General features: G+C 40.9%; 1 protein-coding gene across 3 annotated transcripts in view; it reads right to left on the minus strand.

Annotated features, from left to right (window-relative positions):
• The window catches only part of LOC131971388 (extracellular sulfatase Sulf-2-like), an 80,860-nt gene that overhangs the window by 24,697 nt on the left and 33,993 nt on the right, over positions 1 to 22,170 (minus strand). For all 3 annotated transcript variants that reach the window (XM_059332812.1, XM_059332811.1, XM_059332813.1), the window contains exon 3: positions 1,176 to 1,394. In XM_059332812.1, coding sequence (XP_059188795.1) covers positions 1,176 to 1,335 — 160 coding nt within the window. In that variant the 5' untranslated portion in view covers positions 1,336 to 1,394. The remainder of the gene's footprint in view (positions 1 to 1,175; positions 1,395 to 22,170) is intronic.

The raw sequence follows: 22,170 nt of genomic DNA on the forward strand, positions 1-22,170 counted from the left end.
CACACACACACACACACTGATTAAGATTAAGATAAAATTATTAATAATATTTAGCCTCTGCAGTGACCCTCAGAGCTCAGCTCCTGACCTCTCTCCTCAGGCTGCATAACAGGTCCTGTTGAAGTTGATCAACTATTAGAAAGTCAAAGTTCTGCTGCGACAACTTCACTTCAGTAAAAGTACAAAAGTTTATCAGCAGAAGTGACTTCAAGCAGTGGTAAAGTAAGTAAAAGTATTTGTTTGTCAGTGTTTTATCATCATAACTGATATTGTTGTTGATGCATGAAGATGTAAACAGCTGGCTGAAGCTTTATAAACGTTGGTTTAATCAGATTTTATAACCTGAGGCCATTGTTTGCAAATCCTCAGATCAAAAGTAACTAAAGCTGATAAATAACCTCAGATCTATTTTGCATGAAGAAACAACCTGTCAGGTTTGTCCTCTTCACAGCTAGACACACAAAACAGAAGGGTTTTCTTACTGAAGTTTGCCTTGCCTTCAGTAAACAACAATTGCTAATATATTTATATCTATATTTTATCTGTTCATTTTCAATTTTAAAATGTTATATTTGAATGTCATTCTATATATGTCTCTTTTAACGTTAAATGTTTTGTGCAAAGCACTTTGAATTGCCTTGTTAATGAAAGCTGCTATACAAATAAACTGGCCTTGAAGTATTGGTTCATTTTAGTGTTCAGCATTCATAGAAATATGAACAAAGGAAACGGTTAACTTGTTCTCATGTATGGGTTGTTCTAGGGAAGGTAACTGAATTTCAAGTTGATAAGAGATCATTGATGGTGTTTCCTGAACTTTTAAACACAGTGAAACACTGAGGCAACACGAGGTGAACGCCGCAGGAAGTTAAATCAGAAATTAAAGTTCCACCACAGCTGTAACACCTGTCTGAAGCTCTGCTCTCTGTTTCAAACTCTGAGTTTCTGTTATATATGATAAAAAATAATATTAATAATAATAAAAAATAATAATGATAGTGATAATAATAAAATAATAATAATAATAGTAGTAATAATAATAATAATAATAACAAAATAATAGTAGTAATAATAATAAAAAATAATGATACTACTACTACTAATAATAATAATAATAACAGTAATAATAATAATAATAATAATAATAACAATAATAATAATAATAAAGTACTGACCAAGCTCCTGGTCCTGGTCGTCCGTCAGGATCAGGATGATGTTGGGACGGATGTTGCGGCGGTCTCTCTGGAGGCGGGGCTTCAGCCGCTGGCCGGACGGGAAGTGGGCGTGGGCAAGCGTCACAGAGAGGAACAGGAAGAGGAGGAGTCGGCCCGCCATGGCCCTCGACCCCGACCCCCCCACAGGTCCACCAATCAGCTGCTTTACCTGCTCAGCGTCTGCAGACACACAGGACAAACATTCACTCAGAATATTCATAATTTCTCTGCAATCGACACATTTTCACAGATTCACATAAAATCATTAGATGTCATGTTAATCTGCAGATCTGTTTCAGTTATAATAAAGTACACATTTGAATTTTGCTTGATTTCCACATGTGACGTCCTGACTCTGCAATATCTAACTGCTACATGACACACACACACACACACACACACACACAGACTATTAGGTTCAGTCTTTTGTTTCTGGATAATAAAACGCTTCGATCCTATAAGTCACACTGACACACAGCACAGCAGGAGTGTGTGTGTGTATTTTCTGTACAACAATGTGTATGACGTGATTATGTTTTACATTTGTCTGCGTGTGCATGTGTGTGTGTGAGCTCACAGCAGGGTGCGTCATGTATATTAGCCAGTAATCAAAGCAGAGAGCTCAGAACACGCACGCACGCACGCACACACAGCTGTCTGTTTAGGTGTGTGTGTGTGTGTGTGTGTGTGTGTTCTCATGTTTAAGTGGTCTGGAGGCTCCAGCTGTGATCAGACTGAGATTACACTCCGCAGACACACACACACACACACTCTGTGCCTCTTTGTGTCGCTGTGTGACGCTGTCAGGAGTCAATCCTGTTCTGCAGCAGAACATCAGAACATTCGGTTCTATTGGTGGATCTGACATCAGTACCAGGTCGGAGTCTCTGGTCTGAATCAGGTGATGAACCTCAGGTTTGTTTCTTTTCACAGAGAGAAAAATGCATCAGAACCAAAGAGCATCAGGATGAAGAACATGAGGACGTTCTGCAGCTGTTGGTCACGTGTCCCTGCTGCAGTTCACATGGAGTTAGTCCTAACTGGTATTATCAGAGCAAACCTGCTGCAGCAGCTCAGAGCTGTGGTCCAGGTTCATCCAGGTCCAGTCACAGACAGGACGGTGAGTCCCAGTGTGATCCAGCAGCACCACACTCACCTGTCACAAACTTCCTCAGATAAAGCAAATCAGCCACTGAAATCTGTTGCTGAGGAACAGGAACAGAATCCTGTAAACTGTCTGAGAGGCTCAGTGAGGACCAGACCATCAGAGATCAGGCTCAGAGAGACCAGACCAGTAGACATCAGACATCAGGCCCAGTGAGGACCAGACCAGCAGAGATCAGGAGCATTCAGACAAGGGGTGGGCGATATGGTCCTAAAAGGTATCTCATGATATTTCAGGGTATTTTTGCAATAACGATATTCTTGACAATATACATATACAAAATACTGAAAAATATACAGAAAATATGATTTTTTTAGTCTGTATAAATAAATAAAAATGTTCAACAAAATATAAATCAATCATAAATCTAAAATGTAGTGTAAAGTGCAAATCTCAACAAGTGCCAAATACAAAAAAAATGACTTTTGATTCTTGAGTATTAGCAAATAATAAAGTGTTAAACAGCTGGCTAGGGGGGTCCGGGGGCATGTCCCCCCGTAGGATTTGTTTTTCATAAAAGACCAAATTTGGTGTCTCTCACACATTCTAATGCAACTATTCCATCATATACACTGATCTTATCATTGCCTATTTTAATTAATTATTGTAAAGGGTTTTTGTATGTTTTATTTAAGGCATCTTATTTTGATAGTCTAAAGCAGCTCAACCTTGGGGTCGGGACCCCAATTGGGGTCGCGAGATAATTTCTGGGGGTTGCCAAATCATTTTAGAAGTCAGCTCTGTCTCGACTGTGTTGAAGTATTCATGTGTTTTAGTCTTTTTGGTCACTTAATGTCTTTTTTTTGTCGTTTTGTGTGTTTTTTGGTCATTTTGTGTCTTTTTTTGTGTCTTTTTTTGATCATTTTGTGGTTAATTTGTGTCTTTTTTGGTCATTTTGTTTCCTTTTTTTTGTCATTTTGTGTCTTTTTTTAGTCATTTTGTGTCTTTTTTTGGTCATTTTGTTTCTTTTTTGGATCATTTTGTGTCTTTTTTGGTAATTTTGTGTCTTTTTGGTCATTTTGTTTCCTTTTTTTGGTCATTTCTGACCGTTTCTTTTTTGGGTGGTCTGAACTGTGCATGTGAGATTCTGTTCAGTGAGCGGGGGGTCGCAGACAACATGCATGTTAAATTGGGGGTCGCGACTCAAAAAGGTTGAGAACTACTGGACTAAAGTGTGAATGCGTGTGCATGTCTCGGAGGAGGACGGAGAGGTGGGTCGGGGTTTTGACTGACTGACGGGTGACAGACACTCTGCTGAACAATGGCAACACAATGCAAAATAACTATATACTATGAATAGAGTAAATATACTTTCAGTAGCTTGAAATGTGATGTTAGTGCAGCACATGAGACTCTGGTGGGCCGCCACAGTCTAGGTCATTAATGGGAAACCCTTACGCCACTACCTCAAGAAGTAGGACTGTTGCCAATATCATGATATGCAATTTTTTAACTCAGAAAAAAGTTATACTGGTATAATCGTGAATGATACAATATGGCACACCCCTAATTCAGACTCATTCAGAGACAACTACACAGAGCATCACTGCTCCAGCCTGCTGATTAACATCCAAATTTATTTTTTATGGTGATTAATGATTGTGTTCACACCGACACAAACTGAGTGCAACCAGGAGGAAATGAGCCGTCTGACTCAGCCAGCCTGAAAGGTGTGAAAGATTTCTGTCAGTAGTCTTTTTAAATATTGAAATATTAATCAAACATTTTGTGGGAGTCCATCTGCATCTTCACTGTGTAACTGTGTTTGATAATTTCACTCAGTGAATCAGTAAACAGGCTTTAACACTGTTGATCAGTCAGTCATTTTCTCTCCTGATCATGGAGCTGAAACACTCGATGTGTCTGCATCTGAAGATAAACTTTAAGGTTTAAACTGAACTGAACGTCTGAGGAAGTCACATTTCTCTTTATGAATGAGTGAAACAGTGAAACAATTCAAGTAACTGAGCTGTTTCTGCAGTGAAAGTGAAGCTCAGAGATTTATGAGACATTCTCAGTAAATCTGATATTTTAATCTGTTTTCACTGAATCGTTTATCAGCTTTCCTGTTAAAAACGCAGCACTTTACAATTAATCTCTCTATTATTATTATTATTACTATTATGGAATCTTTCAGGCTGCTTTTATCTCTTAATGCAGCAAAATAAACATTAAATGTTTACTGAAATATAATGAGATGAGATAAAGTGCAATGTTAAAGTCTTATTTAGAGACTTTTTATGGTTTTACAAACAGAACATCCACACATTGAGCTGCACAGATTTATTCTGTTGAAATATCTGAGCGTCTGATGAGCATGACGTTTTCTGCTGCAGCTTCACAATAAAAGCATTTCACCGGAGAAACACCAGCTGACTTTTATTGTGAAGTATTCACAGGAAACAGTTTCAACAGTTTGAAATGTTGCAGCAAGAAGAACAGCCGGAGCCACGTGGCTTTGTGGATGTTAGTTGACGTATAAAATAACGAGATCGCTGTCAGATTTCACAGGAAACGCTTCGTATCACCAGAGCTGCTGAGACAGAGACAGGTCTGGAACAAAGTTAATTTTCTCCTGATTTGTCCATCAGAAAAATGAAATTTTTGACAGAAAAATGAAATTTTGATTTTTCTGTTGAAACGATGGTTTTCTCTATGGAGTCTGGTCCAGAGTGATGAGATCTGGACTTAGCTCTCTCTAGTTACTGATGGGTTCGAACGTAGTAAAAGTAAAACTAAGCGGTGCTTTTCTGACTCAGTGATGGATCAAACATCTGGCCTGCAGCTCCAGCTGTGAGTCCGTCCTCAGTGACCTCACTAATCCACTTGTTGTCGTTATGTCACACGGCCTCGTTATGAAGTGACTCACCTCAGGATTATTGTGTCTCAGGTCACAGACGTTCAGCAGGTCAGAGACCAGCTCAAGCAGTTTATCCTCCATTAATGTTTCACAACAACTAGTGCAGTGCATGTAGGAAGTATGTATTCATATAGTCTGAGATGCAACATAAGAAGTGAATGAAGCTAAATCTCTGCTTAGCATGCTAATCGCGAATAACAGAATTTGCATATTACATGCAGACCACTACAACGTCTGCAACTCCATAAAACACTTACTTTTCATAAGGTACCACACCATCCAGCACATACACATTGAACATTGATATTCACTGTAAACTATTCGAATATTATTGGAAAATTGAACCTTGTAGCCCACTTTAAAACTCCGAAAGATAGGTGAATTGTGTTACTGACCAGGTGTAGGTCTATCACACAATGGGGCGGAGCTCCCCTAAAAGGCGTCTGATCGGAAACAGTGTAATGCTGCAACACGTCCTACGTAAATAATGATATTTTGAAAAATGTTATACCGGTATTATCGTGAATGATTAAAAAATCTACGGTCAGTCTGACTAACGGTCAACGAGATATGCCCCACACACACACACACACACACACACACACAGATGCTTCTTGCTTTTATAGATAGATATACATATAATAATAATATACATATTATTGTGCATCTGATATTCACGGAGTCTCGCCTGAACACAAAGCTTCAGATAGTTTGTTTGCTTGATATTCAGAGAAATATAATGAGCTCAGCTCAGCAGGAAACAGCTCGACAGGACAAATAGAGTCAAATATTTGTGAAGGGAAACAACTGAAAGTTTGTAATTCAGGAGAAAAACACAAAAGATTCATTCTGCGTTTTAGACTCATTTAAAATGTTGGTCAAAGAATTGAACAGAAACGTCTTTCCGACTTTCATTTCTAGAATACTGATCTCCAAAGACGGAAAATTTTAATTTGGTCGACTGTAGAAACCTGAAAGCCCCAAACTAATAATCTGTGAGACAGAATCACTGCTGCTGATGATGTTTGTCACAAAATCTGCTCAATAAAAAACTCACCCGCAACACAAACACTGACCACACACACACAGGCACACACAGGCACGCACGCACGCACGCACGCACGCACGCACGCACACACACACACACACACACACACACACACACGGACAGACGGACAGACAGACAGACAGACAGACAGACACACAGACACACACACACACACACACACACACACACACACACACACTCTATGTTCCAGGACAGTAGTCCTAGAGAACTGGTTAAATGACTGATGAAAATTAATATTACTGTTTATGGAAGCTAAAGTGAACAGAACGAATGCTTCGTAGCATAGAATCATGTGTTTGCATGTTTCACCCTCAGAATATTATGATTTTAGTGTAAATGAGCGTGCATGTAAGTAAATATATAATAAATGTGCAGAAAGTTCCAGTAGAAACATTAAGCGTGTCTCATGTGCAGTCACGCTCCCCTGGACTCCCCCGAGGATCATAAATCCTGTCGTCTGTCCGCTTTCTCCTCCTCCATCACATCTATCTGCTCATTAATATTCATGAGCCTGTGGGCGGGCCCTCGGCGGCGCCGGTGCATCTGGACGCGGCTGACTCAGAATGAAATGTGGTGAGTGTCGGTAACGAGATGCGGCGATAATTCAGCGCGGCTGCTCCATATTCATCACAGTTTTATTTAACATGCAGAGAGATGAAACGCCTCCTCACAGACCTGAGGAGAGAGGTCAGAGGTCGCCTCATCGTTTCCTCCCTCTGAACAGTTCAAAGATCAGTTTATTACTGTCCAGCTGAGGTCTGAACACACAAACATCAATACTTTATCCAGATCTATTCTGTCTCTTTGATCAATACGTCAGCTGATATTTCCTGATCCTCATCAATAAGCATGTCAGCAGGTTTTTCTCTCAGTCAGCAGCATCCAGAAACACACTGGATCACCCAGAAACAAACCGGATCACCCAGAAACAAACCAGATCATCCTGAAACAAACTGGATCATCCTGAAACACACTGGATCATCCTGAAACAAACTGGATCATCTTGAAACACACTGGATCATCCAGAAACAAACTGGATCACCTAGAAACAAACTGGATCACCCAGAAACAAACTGGATAATCCAGAAACACACTGGATCACCCAGAAACAAACCGGATCACCCAGAAACAAACCAGATCATCCTGAAACAAACTGGATCATCCTGAAACAAACTGGATCATCCTGAAACACACTGGATCATCCTGAAACAAACTGGATCATCTTGAAACACACTGGATCATCCAGAAACAAACTGGATCATCCTGAAACAAACTGGATCACCCAGAAACAAACTGGATCACCCAGAAACAAACCAGATCATCCTGAAACAAACTGGATCATCCAGAAACAAAATGGATCATCCTGAAACAAACCGGATGATCCAGAAACAAACTGGATCACCCAGAAACAAACCGGATCATCCTGAAACACACTGGATCATCCTGAAACAAACTGGATCATCCAGAAACAAAATGGATCATCCTGAAACACACTGGATCATCCTGAAACACACTGGATCATCCTGAAACAAACTGGATCACCCAGAAACACACCAGATCATCCTGAGGGACTCTCACATCACGTCTGACTAGATCACAGATAAACGTAGATAAATCATCATGCTGCAGCTGCAGAACCTGCATGAGATTTATCAGGTTTGAAGGTTTCTTCAGTGTCTCAGAGATCCACTGACAGTTTCTGTACATTGACGTGTTCACTGCAAACAGCAGCTGATAACAGATCGTTCTGCTCTCGTTCTATGCATAAAATGTGATTACATGGAATGAATAAATATGAGCTGAACTAACCGGGTTCATGTTGTAGCCCCGTGCTGTTTGATTCATCCTGTTTATACGTTTTGGAAACTTTACTGCATGAAACTGAGAGCATGAAACTTCCTCCAAACAGAAATAAGACTAATAATAAAATAATAAGAAAGAATAATAAAAGTTGCAGGATTAAACGATGAGGAGCTGCTCTCCTGCTGCAGACAGAAATACACAAGTTGTTTTGCAGAAATTGCAGATATTTAATGAGCAGATTAGTTTGACTCCTAACAGCCTCCAACAGCTTCATGTCCTGGTTCTTCTCTGTACCAACACAGAGACTCCAACCTGCAGCAGACAGAGAACAGAGAGCTGCAGGATCTGATCTGCAGCTCTGAGAGACCACCAGCCTGATGTGTCCTGTGTCTCTTGCTGTAGTTGCCTCAGGTGAATGACATCATGCAGGAGCAGCTGAGAGAAGCTTGCAGAGCTTTTTAACTTAGAGTCACACGAGAAACCGGAAAAACACAAGAAGCCACCAAGTACTGATGATAAACATATCTTAAAGCGAACTTAAAAGGTCTGAAATCTGCAGAAACCTGCAGTCTGTGGAGGTTTTCAGTCGAACAGCGAGCTGGGAGCTGCAGGACGTCAGAGAGTCCAACACGAGATGAGTTATCAGCAGATTATTTCTGAGTTGGTGCTCAGGAATCAAAGCAAACTGATCCAAAGTGACTCAGAGCGGAGATCAGTTTAAACTGTCTCTTCTCTTTTTCTGTTCCTCTTTCACTTCCTCATCACATCTTTGGCAGAAGTCAATTAGATTTCACAACACGGGACACAAGAACACCAGCTGTCCTCCTCTCCTCCACTATGTATTTCTCTGTATACATGTTTTTCTTTGTCTTTCCTTCTCTCCTCGCTGTTCATCTCCTCTCCTCTCTCTCTCTTACCTGCTTTCCATCTGTCCTGCTGCCTTGCTCGTAGGCTCTGCCCGACACTGACTCCCTCTTCCTCCTCCTCCTCCTCCTTAGTTCAGGTCCTGTTTGCTGTTTCAGCAGCAGCAGACATGGTAATAATCCCCGTGGCAACAGCTCTCTCCCCTCAATGACCGCACGCTCTGAACGCTGCTGAACAACAGCTGAGCTGCTCCTCCTCCTCCTCCTCTACCTCCTCCTCTCTCTACCTCCCTCTCTCTCCTCCTCTCTCTCTCTCTACATCCCTCTCTCTCCTCCTCTCTCTCTCTCTCTACCTCCCTCTCTCTCCTCCTCTCTCTCTCTCCCTCTGTGTGTGTGTGTCTCTCCCTCTCTCTTTATCTCTTTCTGTAAATCTGTTCCTACTTCGTATTCAGTCCCTCCCTACTCTCCTCTGCCTCGTTCTTTCTTTCCCCTTTCGCTATCTCCTCTCTCCCTCTCTCCCCCCCTTTCTCTCTCTCTCTCTCTCTCTGTCTCTCTCTATTGTCTCTCTATCTCTTCATCTCTTTTTCATCTCTCTCACCTTGTTTATTTCCTGACACAGTGTCAGTGGAATAAGAACGATGCTCCGTGTGCTGATTAACTTTGTGAAGACAAACAGGAGTCCAGGGACAGATGAGGTCTGCAGCCAGCATGCTTTTCTAGCTATTCTGACCAACAATCCACTGTGCAGCATGAATGAGTCGGAGGGTCAAAGTTCAAGACACAGTGTTATGATAAGTGTTCAGCTTGTTCTCTTCAATCTGTGCACTAATAACTCGACTTCACACCTTCAGATCATTAATGCAGACACAGAATCCATCCTGCTGCATCTTATCACCTTCATGTCTCTGTATGGAGTTAGTGGCGCCCTCTAGAAGCCGCAGTGATTTAGAGTATAAAGTACAAATAGTCAGTTAGGGAGGGAGGACAGGTCAGACACACCAGGACTTTCACCAGGAGACCTGAGCCCAACCAGGAACTGTTTGGCCCTAACCTTAGAGAGGTTCTGACGGAGCACAAATTCAACCAAACCAAAGCTTTTTGTTCCAGCAGTGAACCTTACCATGTCCTGCGACTCTCATAGGAATCTATGGGAGCTGTGGTGGAGACTCTCATAGGAGTCTATGGGAGCTGTGGTGGAGACTCTCATAGGAGTCTATGGGAGGTGTGGTGGAGACTCTCATAGGATTCTATGGGAGCTGTGGGAGAGACTCTCATAGGAGTCTAAGGCAGCAGGATGGATTATATCGCCTGAATTGCACGTAATCTGAAAGTATAAAGTGCAGATTGAACTGTTTACTGCTGCAGGACAAAGTTTAACCTCCAACTCGGACAAATAAGATCCATTCCGCCTTTAAATGTCTTTAGGAGACAAAAATAATGAATCTCGTAGTCACAAAACTACAAAATTAAAGCAACATGAAGCAAAAACTCTGATGAATCTGAGCAGTTGGTCAACAACAAAACCACAGAGACATTTTTTTATCCTGTGAAGAAACAACAAACTGTAAACCAGCAGACAGTTTGTGCCTCTGGGTTGGAAGTGTTTTAAGACCAACTGTCATGTCCACCAAATCTTCACCAACGTGTTTTAAACAGAAATCATCAGTCAGTCAGTCAGTCAGTCAGTCAGTCAGTCAGTCAGTCAGTCAGCATGTTGTGTGTTTTCTCTGGTTGTCAGGGTGATTTCCTTAGAAGGAGGCAACGTCTCTACAACAGTCACAACCCAACAGAGAAGTCCTGTCGGGGTTTTAGGGAACTGAGAGAATAAACACGTCATCACTGCTGCACAGCAACAAACAAACAGTCTGCATGTGGTTGGCACGCCTTGATTTAACTTGTTACTGAGAATCTGTGCAGAACAAACACAAGTCAGCAAAATATCTTAATAAATACCAAATATACAACTCTCAACACGCCACAACTCTGCAACATGAGACCTCGAGCCTTTAGTTAGACAACAAATGTCAAAATCTAGACCAGCCTGAGCCTCACGACTTCTCTTTAATATACTGAAACACAGAAAGTTTTGGATTATCACTGCATCAACTTTCACATTATTGAACCATTAAGACCATCACCAGTCGATCTGAACACAAAGAGAAACTCATCCTGTTTCAGTGATACTGTGAGAAAACTAATAAAAAGTAGATTAACTTGTTTTTCTCAGAGTTCAGAGCTCCACTGATCAACATCACAGTGTCAACACCATGTTCACCAGGAACAGGTCGCTGTCTCCAGAACAAAATATCAAAAATAAATCCTTCCTACAAGACAGAATGTGACCTCCTGCCTCTTGTCTCCTGCAGCGCCACCATCAGGACAGAATCTGCATTTTATAAGAGAAATATCTGATAAATCTGATAAAGAAATAAGTCTGATTCCTGTATGTGTTTTGTTGTGTTTGTTGCAGGGAGATGAAAGATCAGATCAGCATCCTGAGCCTCACAGGTTCGTTTATTGATGACTGAAACAATATCTTAAAATACTGACCAAAACTCATAAAACATGTGACCTTCTGTCTTTCTCTTGTATCAAAAATCCATATTCTTTTGTGTATCGTCAGAAACTGTCCTGATTTTATTGTTTAGAGGACAAGATGATGAGCCTGTAGGGGGCACTGTCACTGTGTTTAATTTGAATCCTAATGAAGAATCGTCCTGATCGGGTGGCAACCTCCAGGTCTGAGCAGGGAGGCAAACCAGGAAGTGTCTTAAGCTGCATTCTACTGAAAATTCCAGCAGGGGGTGCTAATTTTGGCTGCAAAAACATTTCTATCCATTAATTTCAAAACAAAATGAGAAAACTTCTCACTTGATTTATGACCTCAGAAATTTCTCAGAAACACTATGGTCTCAATCGCTAGTAAAAAATCTTCTTCAAGACAATATTATGTTAATAGTGTAAATAATGGCCCCATTTAGAAGAAAATAGAAGATAAAGGATCGTATGATTTAGGGCGTGGTTACCTTTGATTGAAAGGTCACACTAGGCAGCCGTCATCAGGAGAGATGCAGAACAATGCTTATCCACGGCAACGTGTCAAAGTTATATATAATGTTATATACATATAAAAAAGGCTGTTTAGCTGGTTGGTCTCATAACTTTGACCCTTTCACTGTATTTTCACTAAATGACTTTATTTGAACGTTTTGTTCATTAAATGTCTTGTTCAGCGTTTGGTTGGACTTAAAAGACACTCCAAGGAGTCGCTGTTCAGTGTTCAGGTCAGTAACCAACATTTAAACTAACATCAGTTAATGCTCCAGTTAATGCTAACATGAATCAGTCAGGTTGAGGTGTAGAGAGGCTGTAGTCAGTGATCAGATCCCTCTCGCTCCTCCACAGTCCAAATATGGTCTGCTCCCCGTATCGGAAACAAGATGGCGACGAGTGTAACGCTAAACTCGATGCTTCCAACAAGTCACAAACCAATGGATGACATCACGGTCACTGCATCGATTATTAAGACAGTCTATGGCCCTGATGTGAAACTGATAAACTCAGAGTTTGACCGCCGCTGACACTGACTGATGATCACTGAGTGTTTGTAACTTTGTGAGGTCACAGCAGCTGTCGACGATCTGTGTTTCTGTTCAGGTCTGAATCATTCAGCAGCAGCGTGTCGGCGCTCTCAGCTGCTTTATTGATGAGCTGCACGTCGGCCACTCCGCAGAGCATCAGATGTAAATGCACTCTGCTCTCCTGAGGATCTGATGACTTTCTGCCATCCGTCTACATGAAACAGCTTCGAATAACGTCAGCGCCAGCTGTGAGGACAGCCCCGCTAAAACTGCAGGAAGAACAAGCTCTTACAGGAAGGAAACACGTTCAACTAATGTTAGAATGAGACACGACAAGAAGAAGAAGAACACAGTGAGTCACTTCACAAAGTTCCCCAAACAAACATGTGTTCACGCTCTCCTGCTGATTCACGGACAACAACGAAGGTGTTTCTGCTCAGATATCTACACATGAAAGCTAGTGTTAGCCATGATTTAAGACAAAATACGCAAAAATCAACTTTTCTCAACAAGTTAAGCACAAAAGTGACCAGGCAGAGAAACTACTGATGGAAAGGCAATAAATCACAGTGGGGATTCAATAAGAGTCACTTTTAAACGTTTCACATGCATGTTATCAGCTCATTAAGTTTAGTTTAAGTCTGCAAATTCCTTAGGATGAGGCTAAAGAAGCTCTTCTCTAAGGTTCGGGCCAAAAAGCTCTAAAAGACGTTTAAACAGCAACATAAGTGCAGGTGTATGCTGGAAGTTCAGACACTACGAGGACGAGGTAAGCACCAAGAGACAGAGAGCATCATGTAAAAACATTTACTCAGATAACAGCAGAGGACGCAGCGAGTTTCTCACAGAAGGAGTCCAGGAGGACAAGACAACAGTCCTGGACGGTCAGATCTATCCAGCTCTACTCTGACTGGCGCTCCTTCAGTACAGTCCTGTTCTTCTGTAATGGTAGAATTATTTTGAATTGGCACCGGCAGTTGACGGAAACAAGCAGAAATAATTTGCATTTCCTTCGGTCGAATTTTTCAAAATTCAGCTAATATTTGTGATAAGGGCTGGGCAAATAATCGACATTCAGAACCTCTGACCAACATAATTTTTGACCATGACGATTATTCTGATTATTTTCAGGACGGAGTCATGTGACATCAAGCTGACTTAGCAGCTCAAGCGGCTTAAAAAATCACAAATATATGGCAGGGTTTTCCCTGCCATTATATGGCCTAGGCGCGGCGCCCAAGCATTTTTGCCTCCCGCCTAAGAGAAAAAATAGAGCAGGTTAGCAAAAATAAATAAGAGCCGCATTGCGTCCCATTGATCTGTACACTTTGCCGGGTATTTCCAAAAACGGACACCGTTTTATGGAAAAGATGGCGCTCGTTCTGGTTAAATACTAAAAAGACTGAGATTATTTTACTTTTTTAATATATAAACCCCCAAAAAATACAATTATTCCCAAACTTCAGGCTGGTCTTGTGTCTTATCTCTGTCTCTCTATGACCAAAACACTGATCAGAGTTTATAAACTACTGCCAGAGGAAACAATTACAGCAGAGACACATCCTCAAAAACATGTTTGGCATCGCACATGAACAGAATAAAGAAAGTATTTAGTAGAGACGAGAACAGAACATACGGAAAGTGATAGAACAAGTGGAGCGAGTCCAACATGAGAGCTGCTCCAGATCAATCCATTTACAGATCAAACAGAAAATAAACAGAAACAGAAAATAAAGAAGTGTTAGAAAAACAAAGAAATCAAATGAGGGACTGGGATACTGTTGGGGGTGGAATATCCCTTTCAGAGACACTCTGACCATCTGCACACACACACACACACACACACACACACACACACACACACACACACACACACACACACACACACACACACAGCACTTCAACATGAATAGAACATGAAGACAGAAGCATCATCTAAATACAAGACCTCATTTATACATCATGTCCTCGTCCTCCCCCCCTCTCCCCCTCTCCCTCTCCCTCTCTCCTCCACTCATCTCTTTAATGCTCACTCCATAGAAACACCTCCCGTCTGTATTAACAGCTCTCCATGCATCAACCTTCACCTCATTTACACACTCCACATCCATCCATACATCAATCCATCCATCTCACATCATATATATCATCCATGCATCAGGCATACTAACGAGAGAAAGAGGAGAAAAAACTACTTCAGTGAGATTAAAGTTGCAGCTCAATGGAATAAAATGTGTAAAAGAAGGCAAAAGATCAATGTAGCATGACCAGATATATCATGTTTTATAGTGTTTTTATATTGTGTGAATGTACGACATGAAACACATAAGACATGGGGATAAATTCCGAAATCACATGAACGAAAGAGTCTCAGCTTTCCAGTCAGATCCGATTTATGCAGCTCACAGACTGTTTAGGGACCCCAGGATGCACAACGATTCACACACAAGAGGACACAACAACACATTTACTGCAGGAGAAACACTGACTGTTATCAGCATAAAGCGGGCATGTCAGTAAAGAGGAGACTCGTAATTGTTACCATGGTTACCAGCTCTGCTCTTCATTAGTGGTCTCACCTAACTGAGTGAAGGTTTTGACAAACTGCATTTTCCTATAATACACCATGGCGTGGAATAATCTTCAAAAAGAGCTAAAATTAGCCACTCGTATGTGGAGACGTGACGAGGAACATAAAGAAGTGCTGACAGAGACCAGTCTGTGTCTGAGTGGATGTTTCTAGATTTGTTATTGTTCTTTTATCGTGTTTAAAACTTATGAATCATGAATAATGCAGCGCTGAGTTCAGGACTTTGCTTTTCTAGTAAAGCGCAGAGATGCATGATACATGAAGCATCAGACAGCAGAAACATCCAGGCTGGATCTGGTTTCAGATTTAGTGTGATTGTATATACCAGAGGTGTGAAAACAAAAAGAGAAATGTGTCAGGAGTAAAGAGAAGAAGAAGAAGCTGAGCTGAGCTGAGTCTGTGACTAATGAACTGATCTCAGGCTGACAGTGATGGACGGAGAGAAGCAGCTGAGATAATGTGAACACCAGCTGCTGACAGAAACACGACAGAGACCCTCAGACAGAAAACACAGAAACCTCCTGACAGTAAACTGTTACATCAAGTTAAACTCTGACAGGTAAAGTTTTGTTTTAGTGAAGTCCAGCAGCTGTGATGCTTTAAATGCTGATATTTAATATTTAAGATTGTCTCTGAGCCGGACATGATTCTGTTGCTGATTAACTTTATTCCTTGGAGAAAATGCGAAGCAATTATCGAAGAATGGAAACACAGCGGAGTGTCTGTGACAGCATGTATTCATATGTGTTTATAAAGATCATATTTCATGTTCTCTGTTGGTTTCATCTGTGTGTCACATGTGTTTTGTGCGTTTGTATTAGAAACGAACAGAAAAAGGAAGTTAAACTAAAACTGTGTCACACTGCAGACGAGTCGTTTGTAACCGTAGCAACTACAATTATATTCAAAACAAACTTTTAACTGCTTATTCATAATGAAGGTTCCTTCATCTTCAGAGTAACAAATGTTAAATGTTTAGATAACTCGTCAAAAAAACATGGTAAAGTTCTGATAAAATGTATGAAAAACAACACACAGATCTGAATGAGTGATTCATGTTGTTTATATTATTATTATAATAATAATAATATTAACTAGAAAATTTCCTCTGGGGAAATTCTGAAAGGGCCACGGGGGGCTACTGCCGGTGTGTGTACACCAGGGGTGGGCAATTAATTTTCCAAAGGGGCCACATGACCAATACCACGAAGGTTGCAGGGGCCGGACCAAAACTCCGAACTAAATTCTGCTCAATATTAATGTAATCGCTTTATAAAATATAGTAAATTATCTGGTTTTTAGCTGCTACTGATAAGAATACATGTTATGATGAGACTGTTAATGTGGAGTAAATCAAATATAGCAGTAAAAAGTAGTATATAGTCCAATCACTGTATCACTTTTCCGTTTATTTTAAACACAACTGTAAATGACCTTTAGCAAGGTTCCTATTTATGTTTTTGTATTATATAGCTTGTTTTTTCATGTTTGTACATTTTCAAGGTGTTTTACAATGTTGTGATGCTTTTATTTTGAAAAGGTGTCATCCAGTGTAAAACGGGTGCTTTAATTTTGAAAGGTAGTGACAGGAAATAACCGGTAGAACGGTTAAATGAAAAAACGAACGGTAAATAATAACCAGTGCGTCGTAATTCATATAAAGTTGATATAAAGTATCAAAAAGGCTTCTATAGTGGCTGACTGACAGGACATAAGGTTTGTTAGAGTTTATTTTATTCTGTCATACATATTAGTGGCTATATTTGTTGTCTTAACTATAGTAAAAGTGCTTGTTAGCTCTAGTACTAATGATAATGTTTGCTATTTTTTTCAAAATAAAAGCACTGCGGTTATATTGATTTCTAATTTCTTGGTAACCTCATGCGGGCCAGACAAGGACAGCCAACGGGCCGAGTGTGGCCCGCGGGCCGCCCAATGCCCAGGTCTGGTGTACACTATGATGAGATTCTTCAGAGATTTCAAACCTTGCCCTTTAACCTCAAAGTGTGGTGTGTGGTGTGTGTGGGGTGTATTGTGGGTGTGTGTGTGGGGGGTGTATTGTGTGTGTGTGTGTGTGTGTGTGGGGGGGGGGGGGGGGGGGGGTATTGTAGGGGTGTTGTGGCATGTTGTATTTGTCTTCCTTTGTAGGAGGGGCCACAGGTCAAGCCACTCCTCCAATCTGCAGAGGCTGGAGGAGGCTGGAGAAGCACACCTGAATCCAATCTCAATCACTGAGGCTAAATAGAGGAGCTGAGGTATCAGTTCTCCTCTCTCTCTCTCTCTCTCTCCTCCACAGCCACCACCTTGGTCTGTTGTAGTTGGTCTGTTTTAGTTGGTCTTTTTTAGTTTTAGTTACTTTCAGCTTATACACCTGCATTTCAACACATCTCATGCAAGCACACACCTCACCACTGATATACTGACTCACATAATTAAGGTTCTTTGTGTTTTCAATTACTTAAATAAACATTATTTTCTTATAACTTGAATACATGTTTGGTCTCCCTTGTTTTGTTGTGATCTATGAGCAGGTTCATGACAGTACCCGCAATTAAATTAACTGCCAAACCCTCCCTAAAATATCTGAAATAATTTAATGGTATTGAGATGGTACAACTCATTTCATTGTTGGTAACAACAAGGCACAAAGAATTTCAGTTAGTGTTCCTTAATTTTCACCTAAATGTCTTAATGGAACAATAATTTTAACAAGTAGTTGCCAAATTTGTGGTACAGAAAAAAACTGCAACCGCTCTATTTTGATAAAGAACTACTAATAAGCAGTTATTATAGCCTCAGAACTGCAACTGCAAAGTGGCAAATGATGATAACAGAGATAATTTAGATAATGTACAGAATAACATAAGATCAAACGGCTTAGTGTCTCTATCATAATGTCAAATACATGATTTGGGGGCATCATTTTTTACAAGCCAATCAGAACAGAATGGGCTGGTGGTGTGTGTGGGGTATTAGTTGTTGTTGTAGTTGTTGTAGTTGTTGTTGTTGTTGTTGTAATAACACTGTTATTATAACAACCGGTACAGATTAAGTTCTGACAATTATATTGATGTTTATTTTGTTTCTGCAACAACAACAACAACAACAACAATAATAGTAAAGGGAGAGACAGAGAGGCAGAGGGGTGTGTGTGTTTGTGTGTTTGTGTGTGTGTGTGTGTGTGTGTGTGTGTGTGTGTGTGTGTGCAGGTGAGCTGTATTGGCAGGCTGCCATGATGTAATTACTGCCTCCATTAGAGCTGTGATCATGTTAAACACTCACCTCTGAACACACACACACACACACACACACACACACACACACACACACACACACACACACATATACACAGCTCTGCCTCTCTGTCTAACACAGAATAAAATATACAGGACAAATATGTCAGAAGCTGAAACTTTAAGAAAAAAAATGCAAAATTTACACTAGAAATTTGTCCAGGTTTTTTCACTGTGTGAATTTTGATAATTAATAAAACGACTGAAACATCGTCCAGACATGGACGCATTTAATCGCATTGTTTTGAAAAATGTAGATGTAGAACTATAAAGTGTTTTTTCAAAGCTGAGTGTTGTTATTCCCCTGAAGACATAAACAGTCTGTGTGTGTGTGTGTGTATAACATGTTAATGTGTCAGAGCTTCTATCAGTATGATAGTCAGTCCACAAATTAATCTGTTGTGGAGCAAGAAAAAAAATCAGCTTCACTGCTTTATATTCTCCACAGATACTGCTGTGTGTTGTGTGTTGTGTGTGTGTGTGTGTGTGTGTGTGTGTGTGTGTGTGTGTGTGTCTGTGTGAGCTCCTTTCAGATGAACAACAAAAGAGCTTTCAGATTCAAATCCAGCCTGCCGGCACAGATGATGGAGAGAGGTCAGAAAAAACGTCAAAGTGAGAGAAAGGGACACAGAGCGGGCTGGTGGTGGTGGTGAGGTGGTGGGGGTTGGTGGTGGTAAAAGAACATCTTGAGTCTTTTTCACTGCCGTAGTCACGGTAGCGGTGAGTGATGCTGATTATTATGGGCTGCTCAGAGAGACGACTGATGGAAGCAAAACAGACTGTCTGTCCACCTGTTCACTCACCTGTCTCTCCTCTCACTGTCTGCTAAACTTGGTTTCCTCTGACTGAAGTCTGAACCAAACTACGTCCTAAACATCATCTCTATCAGGAGAAAAACTAACTTCGACACAACAAGCGAGGAAGATTCTCATCTAAATATCTGAAGGAGTTTCATGAACAAATCAGATCAGAATCCAACAGAAAAAAATATATTTGATGTTACAGGATCATCTCAATACATCAGAATATGTTGTAAAAGTCAGTTTCCAGTAGTTCAAGTCAACCAGCCCCAACCAAGTATTAAACAGACTTTTTTGAGACACTGAATTTTAAGTCTTCAATAAAATGTTTCATTCTGTGTATAATGGATCTATATAATGTGTTATTTCACCTTTTTGAATTGTATTACTGACATAAATAAACTTTCTACGATATTCTCATTTATTGAGATGCACCTGTAAGTGTGGTGTAAAACAAATACGAGTTGGAGCATCTGATCAGGTGGTTTGTTAAAGAAACTAACAGTCGTTGATGTTTGTAACTGTGACTGTGAATGAGGTTTATTTTCTGTGTGTGAATGAACTTGGAGCTGCTGTGAGTGTGGAAGGTGTTAGTGTTAATCAGATCAGAGCAGCTAAAGCTCTGAGGCAAGACATGGAATAACTCAGGAATCTGTGGAAGCTGAGAGAAACTGAGCAGCAACATTTCTGTGACACAAAGAAAACTTTAAAGACATGTGGAAACCAAGGGCAAAGCTGTTTTTCAAAGTAAAAGCCCAACAAAGAAGCAGGAAGGCAGGAGAGGACAGAACTGAGGAATATACTGAAGCTGAGAGAAACTGACAAGAGGAAAACTTTCAAAACTGTTCAGAAACAAAGATGCAGAGAGAGTGTCGTCCATCTTCATAGACAGCCTGTGGTCTCGAGTCGTTTATCTTTCGCCACAAGACATGTGGAAACCCAGGGCAAGGCTGTTTTTCAAAGTAAAAGCCCAACAAAGTAAAGGGAAGCTCAGGCTCACTGTCAACATTTCTACAGTCATCAGATCAGGGACTCGTCCTCTCCTCTGCTGTTATACAGTCATGGAAAAAATTATTAGACTATAAGATTTTAATGCCTTGTACAACTAAAGGTACATTTGTTTGGATAAATATAATGATAACAACAAAAATAGCTGATAAGAGTTGAATTTAAGAGCTGATATCTAGACATTTTCCATGGTTTTATTGATAATAACCAAATCAATATCAATAAAACCAAGGAAAAGGGCTAGATATCAGCTCTTAAATTCAACTCTTATCAGCTATTATTAGGTCCCGAGCACTAACACAAATTGTCCGTTTATTATAACAGCAAATTAATTGCCTTTGTTGAGGGCTTTATCATATTCCAAAACTCACCAAACTTGGGAGAAATTTCAATCCCGTCGAAAATGTACGTATTTCATTGGTTTCAGAAACGGGCGTGGCAAAATGACCTACTAGCGCCCCCTAAAATTGAGCTCCACAAACAAGTTTGTCGTAGAGATTGTCCAATCTGCCTCAAACTTGTCATGCATGATGCAATATTTCATAAAGTCCCGTCCTTTTGGATTAGCCACGCCCCCTTTTCCTAACTAATGAACCGTTTGTCATAGAGACTTGCATGAGGTGTCAGTGTACTCAACAGAGGGTCCCTGATTACCTCGCCCCTTCAACGATCGCTGGACCTGGCATGGCCGGCTCCCCCGACGGCTCTACTCTGCTCGGGCCCGTTCATCGCTGCTTGCAGCTTTAATTAATTATTATATTTCTCCAAACAAATGTACCTTTAGTTGTACCAGACATTAAAATGAACAACAAATTGAAGAAAACAATGGTCTAATATTTTTTTCCATGACTGTATTTCTGTTTTTATAGATTTATGTGCAATAATTCAAGCTGAGAGTTGATGTCGTCTGATATGAAACTTTTCTCTGTCTGTAAACGTTGTAAACTGTCTGTCAGAGACGTTAATGAGCTCTCAGACTTCACAGAAACAGGATTCAGATTGATCATTAACGTCTGAGAACATGAAACTAACGTCGTCTGTGTCTCGTGGGACGGATCCGGCTGTCCAAATACGTCCAAACACGTCCCGGGAAGACATTTAGCTGTCAGATTGGGACATTTCCATCATTCTCTGTTTCTTGTCCTGAAGAGAAATAAAAGCTGCAGGAACCAGAGCAGCCGTCAGAGAAACAGAGGAGGAGATGCTCTGACTCAGAGACTCAGAGAACAGACGGAGGACAGGGAGTCACGGCCCGAGGACGCCGCGCTGCATCTCGTTATCTCCATCAGACCTCAGAGCAGAGACTCAACTAACAGCTGATTGATCCACGACAGAAAAGATTCAACTCAACAGATCAGATCTTTACTGAAACACTCAACACTCGAGCAGAGTTCAGAAGCAGCAGGTGGCACTGTGTGTGTGTGTGTGTGTGTGTGTGTGTGTGTGTGTGTGTGTGTGTGTGTGAGAGAGAGAGTGTGTGTGTGTGTGTGAGAAAGAGAGACAGAGAGAGAGAGAGAGAGAGTGTGTGTGTGTGTGAGAGAGAGTGTGTTTGAGAGAGAGAGAGAGAGAGTGTGTGTGTGTGTGTGTGTGTGTGCGTGTGTATGCAAGAGTGTGTGTGTGTGTGTGTGTGTGAGAGAGAGTGTGTTTGAGAGAGAGAGAGAGAGAGAGAGAGAGAGAGAGAGTGTGTGTGTGTGTGTGTGTGTGTGTGTGTGTGTGTGTGTGTGTGCGTGTGTATGCAAGAGTGTGAGAGTGTGTGTGTGTGTGTGTGTGTGTGTGTGTGTGTGCTGTGAGCAGAACAGCACATGTTGAGGATAAAGATGTGATGTAATCATCGTGACACAAACTGACTGACTGAAGTTTACTTGAACTGAAATCAAATCTTGTGATTGTAAAACTTCTCGACTTTATTCTCAAATAAAGTTCC

This window comes from Centropristis striata, chromosome 5 (genome assembly GCF_030273125.1).
Source record: "Centropristis striata isolate RG_2023a ecotype Rhode Island chromosome 5, C.striata_1.0, whole genome shotgun sequence".
Taxonomy (NCBI): domain Eukaryota; kingdom Metazoa; phylum Chordata; class Actinopteri; order Perciformes; family Serranidae; genus Centropristis; species Centropristis striata.